The sequence below is a fragment of the Dipodomys merriami genome, unplaced genomic scaffold (assembly GCF_024711535.1).
Source record: "Dipodomys merriami isolate MVZ:Mamm:240054 unplaced genomic scaffold, mDipMer1.0.p SCAF_163, whole genome shotgun sequence".
Lineage (NCBI taxonomy): Eukaryota > Metazoa > Chordata > Mammalia > Rodentia > Heteromyidae > Dipodomys > Dipodomys merriami.
The window spans coordinates 2,737,091-2,760,669 of NW_027202971.1; the positions used below are offsets into that span (position 1 = coordinate 2,737,091).

General features: G+C 53.5%; 1 protein-coding gene across 1 annotated transcript in view; it reads left to right on the forward strand.

The window, feature by feature from the left end:
* Window positions 1-23,579, forward strand: part of Adgrd1 (adhesion G protein-coupled receptor D1) — a 91,884-nt gene that overhangs the window by 11,231 nt on the left and 57,074 nt on the right. The window contains exons 5-11 of the mRNA XM_070024784.1: window positions 5,379-5,558; window positions 12,245-12,499; window positions 16,330-16,391; window positions 17,563-17,718; window positions 18,211-18,270; window positions 21,600-21,717; window positions 22,592-22,702. Of these exons, the coding sequence (XP_069880885.1) occupies window positions 5,379-5,558; window positions 12,245-12,499; window positions 16,330-16,391; window positions 17,563-17,718; window positions 18,211-18,270; window positions 21,600-21,717; window positions 22,592-22,702 (942 nt within the window). The remainder of the gene's footprint in view (window positions 1-5,378; window positions 5,559-12,244; window positions 12,500-16,329; window positions 16,392-17,562; window positions 17,719-18,210; window positions 18,271-21,599; window positions 21,718-22,591; window positions 22,703-23,579) is intronic.

A 23,579-nucleotide genomic window follows, 5' to 3' on the forward strand; every position in this document is an offset into this window, starting at 1 on the left:
GAGGAGCTTAGGGTTAACAACTTTCTTTCGGTGGGGGCGTCCTGGGGTTTGAACTGAAACCGTTCGGTCTGCCAGGCAGGTGCTCTACCACTTGAGCCATGCCTCCCCCGATAGGGTCTGGCGTTTTTGCCCAAGTTGGCCTCAGACCACGATCCTCCTAGCTCAGCTTCCAGAGCACCTGGGAACACAGGCGGGAGCCACGGCAGCCATCTCTAACCCCGCTCAGCCAAGCGGGAGCGGCTGCAGTCACGGCCCCTTCCCCTTCTCCTGGGGGTTCGGGGTGTCCGGCCTCCCCGCCGGGGCCCTGGGGCCAGGCCCTGCCTCCGCTCCCCCCTTGGCAGGCACGAGGTGGCTAACTTTAAAAAGCTGTCGGAACAAGGTGGACATGTTCGCGGGGCGGCCTGGGATGGAAGGTCCCGGAGGCCGGGCCGCGGGCGGGCCGGGGACGCGGGGCTGGGCGGGTCGGGCGGTGTGGAGGCCCTGCCAGGCTCGGCGCGCGGTACCTCAGCATCACCGGAGCCAGCAGCCTTCCTGACGCCGGGGCGCCTTGCTCCGACTGCCCCGCGCCGGACGCACGCACGCACGCACGCACGCACGCACGCACGGACGCACGGTCCCCGCCGGGCCTGACGGGCACGTGGGTTGCAACTGGGCTGTACGACGCCCAGGCGTCCCCTCTGCCCGCCTCACACACGTGCGCATGCCTGTGCGCATGTGCACGCTCCTCCCCGCCACTTGGCCACTGGTGCGCATGCCCCTGCGTCCCGCCGCCCTTCCCAGATAACTGCGCATGCGCGCACGCTCTGCTCCAGCCATTTCGTCACTTGGAACTCAAGCGCGGCCGAGCCCGGGCCCTCGCCCTTTCCGGACTCGGCCTCTCCGCGGCGGGGCCTCCCTCCTGCCAGCCTGTGAGTCCGCTTGTCCTTACCTTGTCCTCCCTTCCTTCCCGCCTGCCTGGCCCGGGAACTGGGGGTAGCATGGAGTTCGCCCGTCATGGCACGGGACGAAGCGCCCTCGTCCAGGGTTCCTGTCCCCGACGCCCAGAGGTGTCGCTGTCCGCAGCCGCCCACGGCTGGCCGGGAGGCCGGTCCGGAGGCGTCCGGGCCCAGGGCTCGACCTCGGGGCCTGGGCGCTGCCGCTGGGTCGAGGCCGGTCAGCCCCACTTCCGGCTTCTGGGGAGGAGTCCCAGGATGCTGCTGTCAGGCCTCAGCCCCACTTCCGGCTTCTGGGGAGGAGTCCCAGGATGCTGCTGTCAGGCCTCAGCCCCACTTCCGGCTTCTGGGGAGGAGTCCCGCGGACGCTCCTGTCAGGCCTCAGCCCCACTTCCGGCTTCTGGGGAGGAGTCCCGCGGACGCTCCTGTCAGGCCTCAGCCCCACTTCCGGCTTCTGGGGAGGAGTCCCGCGGACGCTCCTGTCAGGCCTCAGCCCCACTTCCGGCTTCTGGGGAGGAGTCCCGCGGACGCCCTTGTCAGGCCTCAGCCCCACTTCCGGCTTCTGGGGAGGAGTCCCGCGGACGCTCCTGTCAGGCCTCAGCCCCACTTCCGGCTTCTGGGGAGGAGTCCCGCGGACGCCCTTGTCAGGCGCGGCCAGGAATCGAACTGCGGTCGGCAGAGCTCCGCCTCCCGAGGAGCTGAGACCCCCAGCGGGGCCGCCGGCCTCAGCTCAGTTCCTTTGTTCTTACCGAGCGCTGTGGTCTGCAACGTGGAGACCAGACGCTTCTCGATGGACAGTTGTGAAGGAGGGACGCTGAGCAGCGCCGTGTGGGCCGCGGGCCGGTGTCGGCGCTGTGCCACGGTCACTTCCAGGACGAAGACCATCTCGTGTCTTCCATGCTTTCTTTGCTTGAATGTTTGGGCCTCTGGACACTCTCCTATGGCCATTTCACCTTGGGCCTTGAAAGTGTAGGTAGACATGAGTGAGTGTGTTTCAGGTGGACTGTCTGCTTAGATTATCCATCTCTTGACTTCATCTGTGACTTTGCATAACACTAATATTTGTGAACTTACAGCTCCCATTCATTTCCAGGGACCTCTGTCTTCTGAGGACGTGCGCCTCATTTTACATTTTGGATGGGTTCAGATTCACTGCTCATTGCAAGAACAACATATAGAATCAATTGGTCAGTGTCAGGCTTCATTCTTTCCCTTCCCTTTCCTTTCTCCATATTGATCTCAGTCTCTGGTTGTGACAACACTGAGTCTCTTCAGACTGGAGACACAGGCTGGCATTTATGCACAAGCCCATCCCTAGAGGGCCCATAGTGTTTTAGGCAGAGTGAGCTAAGAAGCAGGCTACGGGTCCACAACCTGCTTTTATGTCCTCAATCCAACACCACACTGAGTTTTTTTTTGTTTTTGGCGGTCGTGGGGCTTGAATTCTGGGCCTGGGCGCTGTCCCTCAGCTCTTCAGCTCAAGGCGAGCGCTCTACCACTTGAGCTACAGCGCCACTTCCGGTTTTCTAGTGGTTTATTGGAGATAGGAGTCTCACGGTCTCTCCTGCCCGGGCTGGCTTTGAACCGTGATCCTCAGATCTCAGCCTCCTGAGTAGCTAGGATTACAGGCGTGAGCCACCGGCGCCCGGCCACACTGAGTTTTTAAGATTTATTTTTATTACCTAATCCTTACCTAACAGTATTGACTTTTTTATTATTTATTTTTCCTGGGGAGAGTCCTGTAGCCAGGACAGCATCATATTGAATTGAGGAAAAGGAATTAAATGCGGCAACATTTTCTTTTGGGAAATATCAACTTCTGTGAATCCTACTGGGATTACATTTCATAACAAAAATTTCACAACTCACCATGTGTGCCTTGCTATGAAATCAGTTGTTTCTGAGCATAGAGAGGCAGGCGGGTAGTCTGGAGTTCACTCTGACCTCTGTGACATGGAGTACAAGGAAGAGGTCTGGCACTGTGTCCCCTCCTCCCACCATTGGAGTGTGGCCTGCATGCTGCCCTCCAGCCTCTCTTACTGTCCACAGGATGTGTGATATGTACCATAATGACAACAGGTTGCCACCTCCGATGTCTCTCTTGATGTTCATGTCATGTAGTACTCCCCATGGTTCAGCTTTCCTCAGCAGCCTGCAAGGTGCCCCAAGGACCCAGGTAGAATACTGGAGACTTCCAGAGTCCAGGACTCTCCCGGTACTGTAAGGTTCATGGTATGGGGTTTTCTGTTTGTTTTGGTTGTGGTACAGAGGTTTGAACTAAGGGTCTGATGCCCTCTTTTGCCTCTGCCCCACTTGAGCCATGCCCCTAGTCCTACTTTGAAAGTCAGCTTTCCTTTGTAGCTGATCCAGAGTGATTGTGCATAATCATGGGTCCAGTATGTGTTGTGGATGACCAGACCAGCTCAGCTGACGAATCTGTCACCCAGACTGCCACTGTTTCTTTGTGGTGGTGAGAACATTCAAAATCTTGAGGTTCTTTTTCTTCTTAAAATTTTCATAAAGGTGGTGTACACAGGGGTGACAGTTACATAAGTCAGGCAATGAATGGATTTCTTTTTGGACAATGTCACCCTTTCCCTCACTATTTCTATGAGAGTTTCCTTTTACCAAAACAATAGAGTGAGAAGTTCCAAGCCAGGGTTATAAAAGTTGTGCCAGGGTTTCCGTGTTTATATTAATTACTCTGGGGCTTTGACCACACAAAGATACAGAGCCATTTAGCTGCTATGGCATTGGAAAGTCTTGAAACAAATATGTTAACTCAGAGATACTGCAGTGAGGATGGCTATCAAAGAGACACCAGTTTCTCTACCAGTAGCAGCTGCCTTCTGTAGACTCAGTGGTTCCAGGTGATTCCTCCCCCACTCCTCTCCCTCTTCCCCTCTGCCCCTGCCCCATCCTCACCAGCTCTGTTTGTTCTCAACCAGGAATCATGGGTGGTCACTGACCCCAGCCTGACTTGGGGCCAGGCTACTGCAGAGTGCACATGTGTGGGTGTGCATGTATGTAACACAGACATGCAATGTACACATGGGTAGACATGCACACAACATACAGATATGTATGTATCTTTGTGGACACATGCAATATGCACAAGTGCATACATGTATAATCATTCACAAGTGTATTCACACATACACACGAATACACATACAACACACAGGAGGACATACATGTACACAATACATACAGAACTGTACATACAAACATATACATGCATGTAACTTGTGTCCAAACATGCAATACACACATACATATACAAGTGTATATACACATCACTATACTTTAATACATACTTTAATACAATTGTACATATACATGTAATAGAAGTATGTACATACATTAATACAAGTGTACATATACGTGTCATACAAGTACGTAAATACATATGCAAGAAAACTTTTCTTACTTAGAGGGAAGGGGAGGTGGGTATGGCTTACTGGAGGTAGGAAGCAGAGTATAGGTAGGTGGTTAGAGATGCACAGGGTAATGACAAGGCCACAAGCCAACACAGCTGAGCCCTGTGGCCCTGAGAGAGAAGCTGGGCCCCAGACTTGTGGGAGGCTGGCTTTGTGTCCCTCCATATCTGGAGACTGGGGGTCGGGTCCACCTGGAGCAGCTCGTTGCACTGACCATTCTAACAGGGACCACTTCATCCACATGGCATACTGCTTTGCCCAGCAGGAAGAGCCTGCAGATGGTGTCTGCAGAAAAATGGTTGCGGCCAGCATCTGTGAGCCATCGGCAGGAGGTGGGAGTCAGGGGCATCGCAGCCTTTAAAATGTGTTTCTCCCATGAACCTCCTATGAGCCTTAGCACTTGTGGGAGGCAAGTGCCAGGGGCAGCACAGACTTTAAACGTGCATTTCTCCCATGAAAAGAACTTTCCTCCTGAGAATTTAGTTTAAAGACATATAATTTGAGATGTGCAAAAAAATTAGCTTCAAGTTCCATTTGAAATATTCTTTCAAAATTTTAAAGAACATCTTACAACTCAGCAGAGGGGCTTGTTTTAAAAAGCTATGAACTCTGTTAGGATGTAACTGAAGATATAAAAACGACCATGTAGAAGTGTATTTATGGACACGGAAGGAAATTCATGAAGCAGTAAATGTTTTCTTCAAGTGTTTATCAACCCATATATACAAGATGGTTCTTTGTAAAATGTATTCACAAAAGAGATTTTGGTGGGTCTGGACAGGGAAAAAGAAGGGCCACGCTGAAGGTTTGCATTTGCAAGCCTGGGAGTGGACTGCATGGGATCTGACCTCAGCCAGTCACTAGACTGGCCCCATGGTTTTGTCTACACCAGCTATTGAGTGAGCCTTTGGCAGACATGAGCCAGCAGTCCTCAGTGCACTCTTTCTTCTGAGTGACTTGTACATATTCTGCTTCCACCAGCTTACCCACCTCTTTCTGTCCTCAGGGGTCACGTTTTCCTTTTTCTGGAAAACACAAGGCGAGCAATCCAGACCGGTCTCCTCTGCCTATGGGGGACAGGTCATCTCTGATGGCTTCAGAGTCTGCTCCAGTGGTGGCAAAGGCTCCGTGGAGCTGTACACGCGTGACAACTCCATGACATGGGAGGCTACCTTCAGCCCGCCAGGTGAGTGGTGTCTGTAGCCCAGAGCTCCTGATGGTGTTGTGACAGCAGGACCCGGCGGAGCCTGTGGGGGCGCATGAGCAAGGTGTCCCTGGGAGGGCATGAAGCCTGTGACAAGGGGTTCAGAGCTGGGCCAGGCAGTCCTGACTGGGAGCTCACTGCAAGCTGCTGTGTGCATTGTGGAGTGGAGGTGGGAATGGAATAGAACCTGCAAGCAAAGGGCAATGGGAGAACCAGTTTAGGCCTTGCACCCAAACTCCAGGGAATCCTGTTAGGCCCCACCCTAATATACCAAAAAAAGATCAGAGAAAGGAGGCTCATTCACACCATAGGCAGTGCAAGAAGAGGCAGCATACGCATTTCAGCCCGTCTTCCCTGTACAGGCAAGCACTTGGGGCTGTAGTAGAAGAACTGGGCCCATGGGAAGGGATGCATAGTACCAAATAGCTCTGGGCCCCTGGTCTCAGTTGGGCCCATGGTTTTCGTTGTCCCTCATCTTGGCATTGGTCAGGGGGCCTTGTTACAGTACCAGTGGTTGCTGCGTGGCTGGTGCTGTTAGGGGAGGCGCTGCTCTTCCTTGCTTGCAGATAATTTCTGTTGTAAAAATGTTATCCATGAGTCCTGGAACTTGCTGGATTCTAAGTAATTGAAGAGAGGCAGACCCAGAACACCGGTGGTCTCGGTGGTGGTGGAGGAGCACTGAGGACTGGTGGTCTTGGTGGTGATGGAGGAGCACTGAGGACTGGTGGTCTTGGTGGTGGAGGAGCACTGAGGACTGGTGGTCTTAGTGGTGGAGGAGCACTGAGGACTGGTGGTCTTGGTGATGGAGGAGGAGCACTGAGGACTGGTGGTCTTGGTGATGGAGGAGCACTGAGGACTGGTGGTCTTGGTGGAGGAGGAGCACTGAGGACTGGTGGTCTTGGTGATGGAGGAGCACTGAGGACTGGTGGTCTTGGTGGAGGAGGAGCACTGAGGACTGGTGGTCTTGGTGGTGGAGGAGGAGCACTGAGGACTGGTGGTCTTGGTGGAGGAGGAGGAGCACTGAGGACTGGTGGTCTTGGTGGTGGAGGAGGAACACTGAGGACTGGTGGTCTTGGTGGAGGAGGAGGAGCACTGAGGACCGGTGGTCTTGGTGGAGGAGGAGCACTGAGGACTGGTGGTCTTGGTGATGGAGGAGCACTGAGGACTGGTGGTCTTGGTGATGGAGGAGGAGCACTGAGGACCGGTGGTCTTGGTGATGAAGGAGGAGCACTGAGGACCGGTGGTCTTGGTGGAGGAGGAGCACTGAGGACTGGTGGTCTTGGTGGTGGAGGAGGAGCACTGAGGACTGGTGGTCTTGGTGGAGGAGGAGGAGCACTGAGGACTGGTGGTCTTGGTGGTGGAGGAGGAGCACTGAGGACTGGTGGTCTTGGTGATGGAGGAGCACTGAGGACCGGTGGTCTTGGTGATGGAGGAGGAGCACTGAGGACTGGTGGTCTTGGTGGTGGAGGAGGAGCACTGAGGACTGGTGGTCTTGGTGATGGAGGAGCACTGAGGACTGGTGGTCTTGGTGATGGAGGAGCACTGAGGACTGGTGGTCTTGGTGGAGGAGGAGCACTGAGGACTGGTGGTCTCGGTGATGGAGGAGCACTGAGGACTGGTGGTCTTGGTGATGGAGGAGCACTGAGGACTGGTGGTCTTGGTGATGGAGGAGGAGCACTGAGGACTGGTGGTCTCGGTGATGGAGTTGGAGCACTGAGGACTGGTGGTCTTGGTGGAGGAGGAGGAGCACTGAGGACTGGTGGTCTTGGTGGTGGTGGAGGAGCACTGAGGACTGGTGGTCTTGGTGATGGAGGAGGAGCACTGAGGACTGGTGGTCTTGGTGGAGGAGGAGGAGCACTAAGGACTGGTGGTCTTGGTGGTGGAGGAGCACTGAGGACTGGTGGTCTTGGTGATGGAGGAGCACTGAGGACTGGTGGTCTTGGTGATGGAGGAGGAGCACTGAGGACTGGTGGTCTTTTTGATGGAGGAGCACTGAGGACTGGTGGTCTTGGTGATGGAGGAGGAGCACTGAGGACTGGTGGTCTTGGTGGAGGAGGAGCACTCAGGACTGGTGGTCTTGGTGGTGATGGAGGAGCACTGAGTACTGGTGGTCTTGGTGATGGAGGAGCACTGAGGACTGGTGGTCTTGGTGGAGGAGGAGCACTGAGGACTGGTGGTCTCGGTGATGGAGGAGGAGCACTGAGGACTGGTGGTCTTGGTGATGGAGGAGGAGCACTGAGGACTGGTGGTCTTGGTGATGGAGGAGCACTGAGGACTGGTGGTCTTGGTGGAGGAGGAGCACTGAGGACTGGTGGTCTTGGTGGTGGAGGAGGAGCACTGAGGACTGGTGGTCTCGGTGATGGAGGAGGAGCACTGAGGACTGGTGGTCTTGGTGGAGGAGGAGGAGCACTGAGGACTGGTGGTCTTGGTGATGGAGGAGCACTGAGGACTGGTTGTCTTGGTGGTGGAGGAGGAGCACTGAGGACCGGTGGTCTTGGTGATGGAGGAGCACTGAGGACTGGTGGTCTTGATGATGGAGGAGGAGCACTGAGGACTGGTGGTCTTGGTGGAGGAGGAGCACTGAGGACCGGTGGTCTTGGTGGTGGAGGAGGAGCACTGAGGACCGGTGGTCTTGGTGGTGGAGGAGGAGCACTGAGGACTGGTGGTCTTGGTGGAGGAGCACTGAGGACTGGTGGTCTTGGTGGTGGAGGAGGAGCACTGAGGACTGGTGGTCTTGGTGGTGGAGGAGCACTGAGGACTGGTGGTCTTGGTGGTGGAGGAGGAGCACTGAGGACTGGTGGTCTTGGTGATGGAGGAGGAGCACTGAGGACTGGTGGTCTTGGTGATGGAGGAGCACTGAGGACTGGTGGTCTTGGTGATGGAGGAGGAGCACTGAGGACTGGTGGTCTTGGTGATGGAGGAGGAGCACTGAGGACTGGTGGTCTTGGTGATGGAGGAGGAGCACTGAGGACTGGTGGTCTTGGTGATGGAGGAGCACTGAGGACTGGTGGTCTTGGTGATGGAGGAGCACTGAGGACTGGTTGTCTTGGTGGTGGAGGAGGAGCACTGAGGACCGGTGGTCTTGGTGATGGAGGAGGAGCACTGAGGACTGGTGGTCTTGGTGGAGGAGGAGCACTGAGGACTGGTGGTCTTGGTGATGGAGGAGGAGCACTGAGGACTGGTGGTCTTGGTGGTGGAGGAGCACTGAGGACCGGTGGTCTTGGTGGAGGAGGAGCACTGAGGACTGGTGGTCTTGGTGGAGGAGCACTGAGGACTGGTGGTCTTGGAGGAGGAGCACTGAGGACTGGTGGTCTTGGTGGAGGAGGAGCACTGAGGACTGGTGGTCTTGGTGGTGGAGGAGCACTGAGGACTGGTGGTCTTGGTGGAGGAGGAGCACTGAGGACTGGTGGTCTTGGTGGAGGAGCACTGAGGACTGGTGGTCTTGGTGGTGGTGGAGGAGCACTGAGGACTGGTGGTCTTGGTGGAGGAGCACTGAGGACTGGTGGTCTTGGTGGAGGAGGAGGAGCACTGAGGACTGGTGGTCTTGGTGGTGGAGGAGGAGCACTGAGGACTGGTGGTCTTGGTGATGGAGGAGGAGCACTGAGGACTGGTGGTCTTGGTGATGGAGGAGGAGCACTGAGGACTGGTGGTCTTGGTGGTGATGGAGGAGCACTGAGGACTGGTGGTCTTGGTGGTGGTGGAGGAGCACTGAGGACTGGTGGTCTTGGTGGAGGAGGAGCACTGAGGACTGGTGGTCTTGGTGATGGAGGAGCACTGAGGACTGGTTGTCTTGGTGGTGGAGGAGGAGCACTGAGGACTGGTGGTCTTGGTGATGGAGGAGGAGCACTGAGGACTGGTGGTCTTGGTGGAGGAGGAGCACTGAGGACCGGTGGTCTTGGTGATGGAGGAGCACTGAGGACTGGTGGTCTCGGTGATGGAGGAGGAGCACTGAGGACTGGTGGTCTTGGTGGAGGAGGAGGAGCACTGAGGACTGGTGGTCTTGGTGATGGAGGAGGAGCACTGAGGACTGGTGGTCTCGGTGATGGAGGAGGAGCACTGAGGACTGGTGGTCTCGGTGATGGAGGAGGAGCACTGAGGACTGGTGGTCTTGGTGGTGGAGGAGGAGCACTGAGGACTGGTGGTCTCGGTGATGGAGGAGGAGCACTGAGGACTGGTGGTCTCGGTGATGGAGGAGGAGCACTGAGGACTGGTGGTCTTGGTGGTGGAGGAGGAGCACTGAGGACTGGTGGTCTCGGTGGTGGAGGAGCACTGAGGACTGGTGGTCTTGGTGGTGGAGGAGCACTGAGGACTGGTGGTCTTGGTGATGGAGGAGCACTGAGGACTGGTGGTCTTGGTGATGGAGGAGGAGCACTGAGGACTGGTGGTCTTGGTGGTGATGGAGGAGCACTGAGGACTGGTGGTCTTGGTGATGGAGGAGGAGCACTGAGGACTGGTGGTCTTGGTGATGGAGGAGGAGCACTGAGGACTGGTGGTCTTGGTGGTGGTGGCACTAGGGACACTGGAAAGAGGCAGAGATGCTGAGATGCTGAGCTTGATGGGGGTGGGAAGGTCCTCAGGTCCTTATTAAGGCCTTGAAGGTCATCTACTGGGCCTGAGTCTGAGGTGTAGGAGAAAACAAGGAAGGCTAGGGAGGGTCCACAGTGGACTTTGAAAAGGCAGAGACTTGGCCATGGGGGATTTCAGTTGGCAGGCCAGGCGGGGACCAGAAAGGGCTGGGCAAAGGTGGAGGGGCGGGAGGAAGCTGAAGATGGAGGCCTCCGTAGAAAAGAGGTACCTTTGAAGTATTTTGGGAAATTTATTTCTGGTTCATTGGAGGGAAGTTGTGACTCACTTATTACATGGTCTACCTAGATCCCACCTCTGTGCCTGGCAGTGTGTGCAGTCAGGTTCTTACCACCTGTGCTTGGGTCTTTCATTTGCAGTTGAGGCCATGCCTCTACCTGTGCTCCTAACACACTCCAGATTTGCCCTCTTGGATCCCCACGGCCGCCTGTACTCCGCCGTACATAGTACTGTTGGAACCTCAGCTGTGACCCATACCATCTCTTGCTTGCTGTCAGAGTTGTGTGTGTATAAGAGCCTCATCCCAGTGCACCTTGGGACAATCATGTGAGGCACCTGGCAGGTTTTTTGAACTTTAACACGTGTTAAGATAAACTCTACGGTTTTCACGCAGGGAAATGGAGAGATTTTGTAAACATCTCTGCAGGGAAATATGTTCTTCATTTGTACATTGAAGGGATTTGTTATTTTCAGAATCCAGAGTAATAATACTGTGGGCCTGTTTAGGATCCCAGTGTCCTCCAGAGACTTAAAATTATTTAGAATGTTGCACAATCCTGAGTAAGAAGCCCTGATGTAATTGCTGGTCATCCTCAATGGCTGGGTGGCGGGTGCTGTGTTATTTAGAAGGGCTGCCCTGTTTCTCTGCAGCAAGCCCATTAGAACTTCTTACACAGAGCTCATAAACAACAGGGCCCCTTTGGGCAGCAGCAAGCTGCCCTCAGAGTGGTATAAGATCTTCTCATACATGAACATGGCTCTCAGGCTGGAAGAGGAGGGGCTTCCTCATGATGGGCTGGCCTAGCCTACCGCACTTGCCTAGATGGCTCTTGTGCCATTCTGTGCCATAGCTGAGACCGACACCACAGGCCATGGGCCCAGGACCTCAGAGGTTTTATGGTCGTGTTCTGTGATTGCCTAAGTAGTATTAAAAATACTTTGGGTGAGTTTCAGCCATTAGTTATGATTTCATTTTAGCATGGGGGTTTCCCAGTTTTGCTTGGAAATAAAAAGACCGGCAGTACATGGGCTTGACCTCTGGTGTGAATGGTGGGTGCAGGTTTGCCTTCCAGATGGGGCAGCCAACCTCAGTTGGCCAGTCAGCGTCCAGACCTGGTCCTCAAGGAGGCTTCCACTCTCAGCTGCTCCCTGCTGCAGCTCTTTGGCTTCTGCTGGCTTGGCCAGTACAGCTGGACGGTGTGCTGTTGTGGTTCTCAACAGACCTTTCAATCCACAGCAGAACTGAGTGCAAAGAATAGAGCGATCCTGTGTGTCTCCGCCTCTGCCCACAGTTGGCACCCACAGGTGCCGCTGGCCTGCATTAACACGTCATGGTCATACAGAGGTCCACTCCTGGCGTTCCTTGGCTTAGGCCTTGTGTATAGGCTTGTGTGACCTGCCTAGCTCAGTTCTTGTTGTTGTCAGTGTATTCAGGGTTTTTACATAGTCACATACCATCTGCAAACAAAGATAGCTTATTATATCTTTCTCCACCTGTGTATACATTTTTCCTCTTTTTTTTTTTTTTTTTTTGCCATCTTGTATTAGCCAGGACTGGCAGTAGGAAGTTGAAAAGTTGTGAGAGCACCCTTGTCTTGTTCCTGACAATGAACTCATGGTCTAAGTGGCTGAGGCTCTTTGTCTTGCCTTATTATTATTTTTTTTAATCAACCTTTGTCAGGATTTAAATTCGTGACTCGCATGTGAAAATTCAAGGGTGGAAGCAAAAGAACTGCTAAAACTGACTAAACTTGTGCCTCAGGCCCTACATTAAGTTACCAGTCATCCTGAGAGAGAGGGCTGTTCTCAGAGCCCGAGGCACAACACTCCTTCCGATGGCTCTCACAAGTGTCTCTCTTTTCCAGGTCCCTATTGGACTCACATCCTGTTTACATGGAAATCCAAGGAGGGCCTGAAAGTCTATGTCAATGGCACCCTGAGCACCTCTGATCCAAGCGGGAAGGTGTCGCACACCTATGGCGAGCCCCACGTCAACCTGGTGATTGGCTCTGAGCAGGACCACAGCAAGCGATATGAGAACGGAGCTTTTGACGAGTTCATCATCTGGGAACGGGCCCTGACTCCAGAGGAGATTGAGATGTACTTCACAGCCGCCATTGGTCAGTGAGTGGGCGGCCTGTGGGCGGGGCCACTGGCCAGTGAGTGAGTGCCCTGTGGACACGGCCACTGGTCGGTGAGTGGGCGGCCTGTGGACAGAGCCCACTGGCCAGTGAGCGAGTGGCTGTGGGCGGGGCCACTGGCCAGTGAGTGGGAGGGCTGAGGTGGGATGAGGGCTGGTCCTGGGGCCCTCTTCTCAGCATCCCTCCTTCCCAGTCTCCTTGGTCACAGCCAGCAGTGCTGCAGGTGTGAGCTATATCATAGTGAGCCTGATAAATACAGTTGTTTTCCAGAACACCTGTTCCCTAAGATAAATTCACCAATTCACCAGAGATACTCTGTGATTAAAAATGTCCTGAGTACTACAGGGCTTCGAGGTGTATGTGATGGATGGTTTCAGAAAGCTTTGGATAATAAACATGGGGTGCATTAGTGCATTTGGTCCACAAACCTCTCCTGAGCCATTTTCCCTGGTCAGCCCTGTGAGCCCCAAAGATGCCCCTTACAGGTTGGTACAGAGCAGGGGCTGTGGGCAGGTGGATCAAGGTTCAGACTTTTACTGTGCTAAACATGGGACTTTTTAAAGTTTGTGGTAAAAAGTAAATCCCATTAACAACCATTTAAACGTGAGTAATTTAGTGTCATTTAGCAAATTAAATCTGTAGTGTGGCCACTACCCTCATCTAGTTTTAAAACATTGGACTCTCCCAAAGGAAACCCTGTGCCCCTTTGGCAGTCACCTGCCATTTCCCTCCTTCCAGCCTCTGGCAGCCACAGACCCGTCTGTCTGCCCCATGGCCTACCTGTTCTGTCAATTCCATACGAATAGAATTGTACAATGTTTATCTCTTTGCTCATAGTTTTCTCCTTTGTAAAATTCGGTAAATATACCGTCACCTCCTTTCCTGGGGGTGTTGCAAAGACAAAGTGTGACAAATTACCAGGCCACTGGCACCATGCAAGGAACGTGGCATGTTGCCAGAGAGCCTTTGATGGATTTAAAATTAATACGCATGATTCTATCACCATTGTGCTCACCACTTCTCTGTTTACACAGAGAGCAGTCTGTCAGGAAATGACAGTTACCATGTGTGCCCCTTACACATTTGGTGAGCTGCCCTAGCACCCAGGGGCAGTTAGGACCCATGCGGTAGGAGCCAGGTCCCACAGCCTGGTCCACCCTTGGTCAGGACCTGACCTCATTGGGCCACTATTGACTGGGTGGGAGAAAACCCAGGTCAGAACCACTTCAGCCAAGAAGACCATTTGTTATTTTGCTGTTTTCCTATCTCACACAATGAAAAGTCTAGGGGAGAATTTGCTTCAGAATTGGTTGGGTTCATGTCCCAATCTCTGCTACTATGAGTCTGTCTTGACACTGCCTTTGTCCATATTAAATGATCTTGTGGCTGCCAAGATGGCTGTATCCCCTCGTGGGTCACATCCTCCCCTCAGCAACCTCAGCAGAAATACAGAGCCTCCCTTCCCCATCACCTCCCACAGCTGGGTGGGACCTGAGTGTGGTTGGCTTGTTCAGCTAATTCCTGTGGTTGTATATGATGGTTCTGATTAGCTATTCCTGAGTCCAACTCATCCCTGGACACAGCAGGGGTCAGCCTGGTCCAAACATTGCAGGAGAGGGGATCCCCAAAGGGTGATTGGAGATGTGGGCCTCAGAAGAGGGAGCAGTGTCCAGGGCAGCTCTGGGCATTTCTGTCCTGTAGCCTTCACCAAGGAAAATGGGACTCAGTTACTTTCACAGAAGGGATAGGATCATCGTGTCCAGTAGAAGGGAAAGTGGTATCAATGTTTTGCTTTTTGTTGCCCGGGACTCAAGAGTTGTCACTTTGAGACTAAGGTGTTGTTTGTATCACAAACAGATTTGACTTCCTGGCAGGTGCCTGTTTTACTGACATTGGGAAGAGTTGCAGTTGTTTCTGGTCCTTTCCTCCAGGCCTTTTGTGCCCCAGGCCCTCTTGGACCCTCCACATGTAGGGAAGGTGATGTTAGACAGTGGCTCTGAACACTTAGAGCTCCTGAGATAATTCCTGTGCCTGTCTCAAGCTGTGTCCATAGCTATCAGCTCCTTTCTCATGCAGAGATTGGGTTTTGGAGACCAAGCTTTTGAAGAAAACTGAAGAAGGCCTCTGGAAGGTCCTGTGTGCAGCCCAACTCTCCATGGCTCAGCTGGCTCAACATGACAGGGCTGGGTCAGCTATGCACAGGCTGACATTGGAGCTGAAATCCAACCTGTAGAAACTGTTCTTAGGCAGCTGTGAGAGGACCGCAGATGCTCAGAGAAGGCATTGCTATGAGTGCCCTGTCTGAGGGGACGCCTCCTTCTAACCCCATCGTCTGGAGCCGATGCCGTTTCCTGATGGACCTGTCCAGGTGCATAGGAGTGGCCTTTCCTTAGAAAGCAGAGTGCTGACCATCTGTCACCCTGCCCTGGCCACTGGGATGAGAAGCAGCTCCTCTGCAGGGAAGTGGAGAAAGTGAAGGCTGTGCGCAGAGCCATGCAATTTGAAGACAGCGTCTGTGTATGCCAGGAACTCACTGCATCTGCCAGCTGCCTGCAGGGTGGGGCAGTGTGGGGCTGAGCTAGGCCGAGTGTTGCTTCTCAGGCTTCACGTGGTCACCACCAACAGGGGAGACTTTACTTTCCCTGGATTTAGTGGCCTCACATGAGTTAGTGTAAGTTTGCTGTGGCTACTCTCTAACCCCTTGGAGCGAATGTCACTCTGACATAGAGAACAAAGCTCTTCCATCAGTGTCAGGACGGCCCCTCCTGTCACCCAGCCAAGCCCAAAGCCCTGCCACTTCCAAGCCAGCAAGGGAAGTGATATAATTTCCTCAGGTCACCTAAAGCAACCTTGAGTTAGTTTCCAAGAATGAAGAGGATTATCTAGGAAGTTGGTGGAAGAGACAGACCAGTAACGTGGCCTCACCTTGGTCTCAGAGATCATAGTGACATGAAGTCATCTGTGAGCTCTTCTGCCCACTCTTTGGGGGTTCAGTCTCCCTTCCTCTCTCCCAGGGGAAGCACTGCTCTTTATTTTATCTCCGGCGAGTCTGTGCCTCTTTTCCTGTCCTTATTTAAAGTTGGTGATACCTTGAATAATTTTTTTTTTTTTTGGTCGGTCATGGGGTTTGAACTCTGGGCTTGGGCACTGTCTCTGCACTCTTCAGCTCAAGGCTAGCACTCTATCACTTGAGCCACAGCGCCACTTCCAGTTTTCTAGTGGTTTATTGGAATAAGAGTCTCACGGAGTTTCCTGCCTGGGCTGGCTTTGAACCGTGATCCTCAGATCTCAGCCTTCTGAGTAGCTAGGATTACAGACGTGAGCCACTGGCACGCGGCTTAATAATTGTTTTTATATGATAACTTGCATGAAGGCTGTTCAAAACAGTTTATTTATTTTTTGTTGGTCATAGGGCCTGGGCACTGTCTCTGAGCTCTTCAGCTCAAGGCTAGCATTTGAGCCACAGCGCCACTTCTGGCTTTTTCTGCTTATGTGGTGCTAAGGAATCGAATCCAGAGCCTCATGCTTGCAGGGCAAGCACTCTACCACTGAGCCACCTTCCCAGCCTTCAAAACAGTTTAGAATATAAGTGGGAAAATAATTTAAGCTGGGAGAATCTACATACTCCAGCTATGTTAATTAATCTAGCTAATATATTAATCTTATCTTTCAAGCAACATTCCTACTCCAGACATTTTGAGCTGTCTGAATATCTCCAGCTGGTAACTTCTAAATAAGGACAGAACTTCCTGAGGGGAGGAAGGGCAGTCCTGTTGCACCTTTGCTGAGGCATGGTTGGTTTGTTCCAGGAAAACATGCTTTGTCTTCAACACCACCGAGCTTCTTCGTGACCCCCACAGCCTACACCATGGTGAGCTGGGATTTCTTTTGTCCTCATGTGTCCGCAGCTTTCCACCTCTGTGACCAGATAGCAGGAAGACAGCCAGGGGGGGAAGCTTTAGACTCATGGTTTCAGAGGCTCAGTTCAGGGTGGGCCGGTTCCTTTGCTTGAGTCTGAGTCTGAAAGGCTGAAGCATCATAGTAGAGTGGAGGAAAGCTGCCCATTTCCTGGCAGCTGAGAAAGGTAGACATAGACAAGATATGCCCTTCCCAGGCACACCCCCAGTGATCTGCCCAGGAGCCCTCCATGCCAGGAGCACATTCAGGGTGAGGCTGGCAGCTTCATGTCAGTCCATGCCAGGAGTGTGTTCAGGTGTGGCTAGCAGCCTCACATCAGTCTCTCTCCTCCCGCCACTCCCCGCCCCCCCCCCCCAACATTCAGGTTTTGCTTAGCCTGAGTGCTCTCAGACTAGGAGTGCAGCGTCTGAGAAGAAATAACAAATGACTGGAGGGAAGCCAGCTTCAGGGCTGATTCTAGGTGCCAAGAGTGACTGAAGAAAGGACACTCTTCGTTACTGTCTCTAGTCACCTCCATTACCTAAAAGTGAAGGCGGCAGAGCAGAGCTCCACCAGGGCTGCCTCCTGAGTGCCTCCCTGATCAGCTCCCCCATCCTGTCTTTCCTTTTGGAATTGGAGGAAAGGATTCATAGAAAAAGTATTGCCCACTCAAACTTGCATGAGTAGCCAAAGAACTCTCTTTGCCTGAGAGCTTCAGTGGCAAGTATGCACTTGAGTGTCTGCATGGGCTGGAGTCCTAGTCCTCTTGTGTCCTGTGAGCTTCTCCTCTGTCTGCATCCCTGTCAGCCTCTCCCTGTCCCCCATCTGCCTTTCGTCAGTCCCCCCATCCCCATCAGCCTCTCCCCTGTCTCCTCCCACCCCCACATCCCTGTCAGTCTCTTTCCAGGTCTCCCCACCCCACCCCATCCCTGTCAGCCTCTCCCTGGTGCTATCATGTTTAAGCTGGTCTACACTCAGTTCATGGACTGAATCACCGTAGTTGTGGGGATGTAGTGCTGTGCCTCAGTGTGCCATGTCATTACTATCTTAGGATTCTAGCCATGGCTCCAGTATATGACCCCGCACTTGTACAGTTTATCTGGCTTTAGTGCTCAGCAGAAGGTCACATGGCCAATTTCCTTCAGGTGCCCACAGATGCCTACCATCCCATCATAGCCAACCTGACAGAGGAGAGGAAGAACTTCGAAAGACCTGGAATTGTACTGCGCTATCTTCAAAATGTGTCACGCAGCCTACCCAACAAGTCCCTCTCTGAAGAAACAGCACTGAACCTCACGGAGGTAACAGAGCCCAGGAATCACTAGTCTTGTTAAAAACAGGACCAGGGCCTTGACCTAAACATTGATGGTACAGCTGATGCCTTATATGTATTCAATCATAATACAAACCCCTCCATGCTGCTGCTTCCCTACCCTCTTGGGCCTCCTGTCAGGGAAGGGAAGAATAAGTGGACAGAATACCTGACTGGATGTGGGTGTGTGGGGCACTGGCCTGTGGGCACTGAGCTTACTAGTTATGAAAACAGATGAATGTGTCACAGCTGCATCCTCACAGTGGGCTGGCTTTACTATGACACCACATGGTGGTCACTGGTTTTACAGTGACCGAATGGGATGGCATCTATAAGATACAGCCTGATACTTTAATGCGCTAATGTGACCCATTATTGCTTTCCACTGTATGCAGAACATAGCCTTTGACCCCTAGAGGCCTGGTGGGTTCCAAGTGGAGGCCTCAGGGTGTGCACTAACCGGGGCCACTTTCCCCTGTAGACCTTCCTCAGAACGGTGGGCCAAGTTCTTCTCCTGCCCAGCTGGACCTACACATCAGAGGTAAGAGAAGAAACAGTTTAATCTGAAGATGTGTGTGCCAGGGAACCATTCTGTCTCCTAGAAGTGGCATGATAGCCCTGCCCAGATCTAGCTGCCTTCTGGAACACCAAGCTCATTTTACCAGGGTATCAGCTGACCTCTGCCTAGCAGAGGGCCCTGTAGCATCAGTCATTGATGTGTCCCTGTCCTATGGGAGGAGTGGGGTGACTTCTTTCCTTTCAGGAGTTGATCTTTGTCATTTTCTGTATTATACTTTTAAAACATCGTACCATTCTTGAATAGTACTGAAGAAACATATTTGGTATTTACAGATCTCTGAGTAAAGTGAAAATAGAGCATGCTATGGTGTTACAATTAAAGTGTGAAAACAAGAAGCTCTTGTTCTCTGCAGCTAAAATAACCAGGGAGCAGGTAGAGCGATTTTCTTTTATTTCTAAAAGACTTATTGATTTTTACCTGTTTAAAGCATATGTCAGTAAATAACTATGGAGAAGTTGGAAAGCGACAATCATAAAAAAGTACGTAGCATGAAAATCACCTCAAATGTTAAGACTAAGTCAGTCTTGTGTACATCCCTTATAGTTTAGTTTCAGTTCTTACATATGCATCTACATTACACACACACACACACACACACACACACACACACACACACACACACACACACACACACACACACACACACACACACACACACACACACACACACACACACACACACACACGTATGTCTGACTGAGCCTATTTTTCCTTAGAATCTTCTGCATGCTGTGTGTTAGTCAGGATGGGTTTGACCACTACAGTAACAACAGAGTCCCACGTTGCAACAGCCTAGCTCAGAGGACGCCTACTTTTCAGGCACAGGAGTCTGCCCTGGGTCAGAGGAGACTCCTCTCCATGCAGTGTCTCAGGCCCTGGCTCTACTGTCCATCTTCTGTTGCCAGGGTAACAGAAGATGTTGGGCTGCTGGCAGGATTCCCAAGCCTTGGCCCTGAAGGGTCTGGACCAGAAGTACCTGTTACAGCATTCTTGCCCCTGACCCTTCACCATTACATGTATTCTAGACTGATTTCCAGCTCTAGAGGCAGTGTCTCATTCCCTTCTTTATTAATAAGGCTGAGTGAGTTATTTGCATTTGGTGAGCTGCTTATTTGAACAACTTCAAATGAAATGAGATTGTTGAACATTGGCAGAAGCAGAAGAAAGTGTTTAGAATGTAAGTCAGTACAGTATTACTGAGAAATAGATTCTGTCTTTAAGAAAGCACTACCCCTCAAGGTTTTAATTTCAAAAGGATGCTGTGCACAGGCTACAGCCAGGGAGTCACAAGGGGACAGCAGGTGGGGGACTCAGACAGATGAGTTTCTGCATTCATTGAAATGAACTTTTTTTGAATGCAAAATATGGAGATCTTCTGCAAAATATGAATAATCATGGAACTCTATGGGCTTCGGCAGGCTCTGATGTGCATTAAAGAGAATTAAGTATCTGTTCCCAACTGAAATGCATGCTGGAGACATAGACCCTTGTGTGCAGAGCTGCTTGGCTGATTGAAATCAGGCCACCTGCCTAAAGATGATGCCTAAAATTGGCCTCTGCATTCTATTTCCAGCTCATTGAGTTCTCCAAAGAATGGATTGGTGAGGGACTGTGGAATGCTGAGACAGATATGTCATCTGCAAGGCTAAAGGTGGGAGGAGACACAGGGAAGGCAGAGCAGGGCCTGGTACAGGGAGTCTAAGAACAGATCCTTTTCCTTGTTCTGTCCCCAAGGACCCAGAAGGGTCAGCCTGAGGTGGACATAGGGTCTAGCAGCAGAGCTGTGTAAACTGGAGGGACCTGATCTTCCAAGGGCAGTGTCAGGGCTGCTCTCTCTCTGGGGATGCAGAGGGGTAGAAAGAGGAGGCCAGAGAAGATGCAGTCTCCAGTGCTTCCAGTATGTGGTACTTCTGAACCAGCCAGCCCTTCACAGAGTACTGCCAGTGTCCTAAGGCTGGGGAGGCCCAGGGCCACTGGCTGTCCTCATGAAGTGGACGGGACTTGCCGAGGGCTTGGAGGGCTCAGAGTGTCTGTCTCAGCAGCAGTGGAGCAGTACTATGGTCAGTGTGACCCATGTCCCTGCTCTGAGCTCCTTGGGCCATGGCCATTTCCCAGCCTGCGGGCCTGGATGCTGGGACTCACCTCCCAGCCTGCGGGCCGGGATGCTGGGACTCACCTCCCAGCCTGAGGGGTGGGATGCTGGGACTCACCTCCCAGCCTGTGGGGTGGGATGCTGGGACTCACCTCCCAGCCTGAGGGCCGGGATGCTGGGACTCACCTCCCAGCCTGAGGGCCGGGATGCTGGGACTCACCTCCCAGCCTGAGGGCCGGGATGCTGGGACTCACCTCCCAGCCTGTGGGGTGGGATGCTGGGACTCACCTCCCAGCCTGAGGGCAGGGATGCTGGGACTCACCTCCCAGCCTGAGGGCCTGGATGCTGGGACTCTCCTCCCAGCCTGAGGGGTGGGATGCTGGGACTCACCTCCCAGCCTGAGGGGTGGGATGCTGGGACTCACCTCCCAGCCTGTGGGGTGGGATGCTGGGACTCACCTCCCAGCCTGTGGGGTGGGATGCTGGGACTCACCTCCCAGCCTGTGGGGTGGGATGCTGGGACTCACCTCCCAGCCTGAGGGCCGGGATGCTGGGACTCACCTCCCAGCCTGTGGGGTGATGCTGGGACTCACCTCCCAGCCTGAGGGCAGGGATGCTGGGACTCACCTCCCAGCCTGAGGGCCTGGATGCTGGGACTCTCCTCCCAGCCTGAGGGCCGGGATGCTGGGACTCACCTCCCAGCCTGAGGGCCGGGATGCTGGGACTCACCTCCCAGCCTGTGGGGTGATGCTGGGACTCACCTCCCAGCCTGTGGGGTGATGCTGGGACTCACCTCCCAGCCTGTGGGGTGGGATGCTGGGACTCACCTCCCAGCCTGTGGGGTGGGATGCTGGGACTCACCTCCCAGCCTGAGGGCCGGGATGCTGGGACTCACCTCCCAGCCTGAGGGCCGGGATGCTGGGACTCACCTCCCAGCCTGAGGGCCGGGATGCTGGGACTCACCTCCCAGCCTGAGGGCCGGGATGCTGGGACTCACCTCCCAGCCTGAGGGCCGGGATGCTGGGACGCTATTCTGTATCCCAGCCTGTGGGGTGGGATGCTGGGACTGTCTCCATCTCCCTTCCTGAGGGGGCGGGATACTGGGACTTCACTTTCTGTGGCTTCTGTGGGAGGTGTGATTTTGTTCTCTCTGCTGACCGAGGGGACCCTCATGGCCCCTTCATGTCTGTTGCTTGCAGGAGAACACTTTGGTGCTAGGCCTGATCAACACCATCGACACTGTCATGGGCCATGTATCTTCCAACCTGCACTCCACCCGGCCTCAGGTCTTTCTGGCAGGCTCTTCCTCCCTGGCAGGTAGGTGTCACAACTGGGGGGCCTGTGCAGGGAGGGTGTAGGGTGCTGGCCTGCTATGGTTCTTGCTGTTTGAGCCCCCAAAGTCAAGAGTTGAGGTGGACCTCACCATTTTCCTGAATCGCATTGCCTTGTACAGTCATAGCTGAAGGCAAATGCACACGCGTATCAGGGTAGAGGTGTTATTCGTTATGTACACGTGAGCCTCACAGGAATGGATTGTCTCGTCATGGCTGTCTAGGTTCAGAATGAAACAGAAGCCACAACCAAAGGTGGATGGTGAATAGCAGAATCGGGTTCCAATGACGGCATGGCCAGTCTTCCCAGTCTCGTCTGTGAGCACTACCATTCTGTGGTACATACAGGAGCTGACACCACCTGCAGCTCACCACAGGGCAGCACTGGATGTCTGCCGGCCAGGAGGTCCATGCCATGGTGGTCTGCCTGCTGCCCAAAGTTGAGGCCCTGATGTTTTCATCTTGCTACTCCTCATGGGCTCTCAGAGGTTGGACAGGACTGGCCAGCCACCTAGCATATGCTCCGTCATCATGAGGCTACGTGCACACAATGACCATCTCACCCCTGCTTCCGTCATGGCTGACTATTGAGAGGGCTGACTTCAGAGGGCAGGAGGGAGGGCATTCTTTCAGCAAGAGCCTTTCTTCATGTGTGGTGCTTGAATGCACATGCCTGTGCTGACATGTCCATGCACATAGGTGTGTGCATGTGCATGTATCTGCTTACTACCACTTTTTCTCAGGGGACTTGCACTCCACAGGGAATTTACTTGGTTAAAGCAAATACCAGTGTGATTTTCAGCCTGTTTCCTGCGGCCTGTGAGCTTTCTGACCTGGTCCCCTCAACGTTCCTCCCGTAGACTTCTCTGTGGCCAGGGTCCTGCCCCAGACCCTGAGCGCCCTTCACTACCGCTTCCCTGCCCATGGGCAGAGCTATATCGAGATTCCCCGTGAGGCCCTTCGCAGCCCAGGTAAGTGTGAATGGACTTTCTGAAGGATACCGGGGTGCTACTAGTGGGCTAAAGATCCCTGATGCCAGGACCCCTGAGTGCTGGACAGCCAGTCTCAAAGCCCTTGCTTGGGTGGGTGCCTCTGGAAGCCCTGACTGTGCCATCCATGGACTGGACAGGGATTCGAGATGGAGCTCTGGGAATCTGCATCCAGGTGGGTCTGGAGTGTCTCCAGGTCTGCTTAGCTCCTACCAGGCAAAGATAACAGGCTGTCTCCTCTCCCCAGATAGAGTGCTATGGTTAGGTGAGGGGTTAGTTCAGGATCCAGGTACCAATACCAGGCAACCTAAGTCAAGTCCTGTGACAAGCAACTCTGGTGGGAGCCTGTCGGGGTGCAGGTCCCCTCTAGTGCCTGGAGAGGTGGATCTGCCTTCACAGGCCTTACCCACTTGGACCATGAACAGTGGAGACCAATTCCTCGGCCTCAACACCTGGATACCTGGTCCTTGCCCAAGGGATGGAGCCCAGGCCAGCCAGGCCGCTCTGCCCCTCCCTGAGTGCCCAGTTCCTTCCACTCGCTCTCTGCCTATGACCTGGAGGACAGCCTGCTGGCCTCCAGCTCCCCTGGTAAGGACACAGGTGTGCTCTGTCCCCAGGGAGAGACCCCACCAGCCCTGCTGAGGGCTGGGTCCTCCACGTCTGGGTGCAGGATGTGTCGGGTGCCCAGAGTTCTCCACATGTAGAAACTTTTCATGCTTGGGAGCAGCTATGCTGATGATAAGCCTTGACTCGGGCTGGAACCTGGGCTCAGCCACTGCTGACTCTATGGCTTGGGCAAATTACTGAGCATTTGTACCTGGGAAATACAGTGTCCTCCTCCTGATACTGTAACAGGACC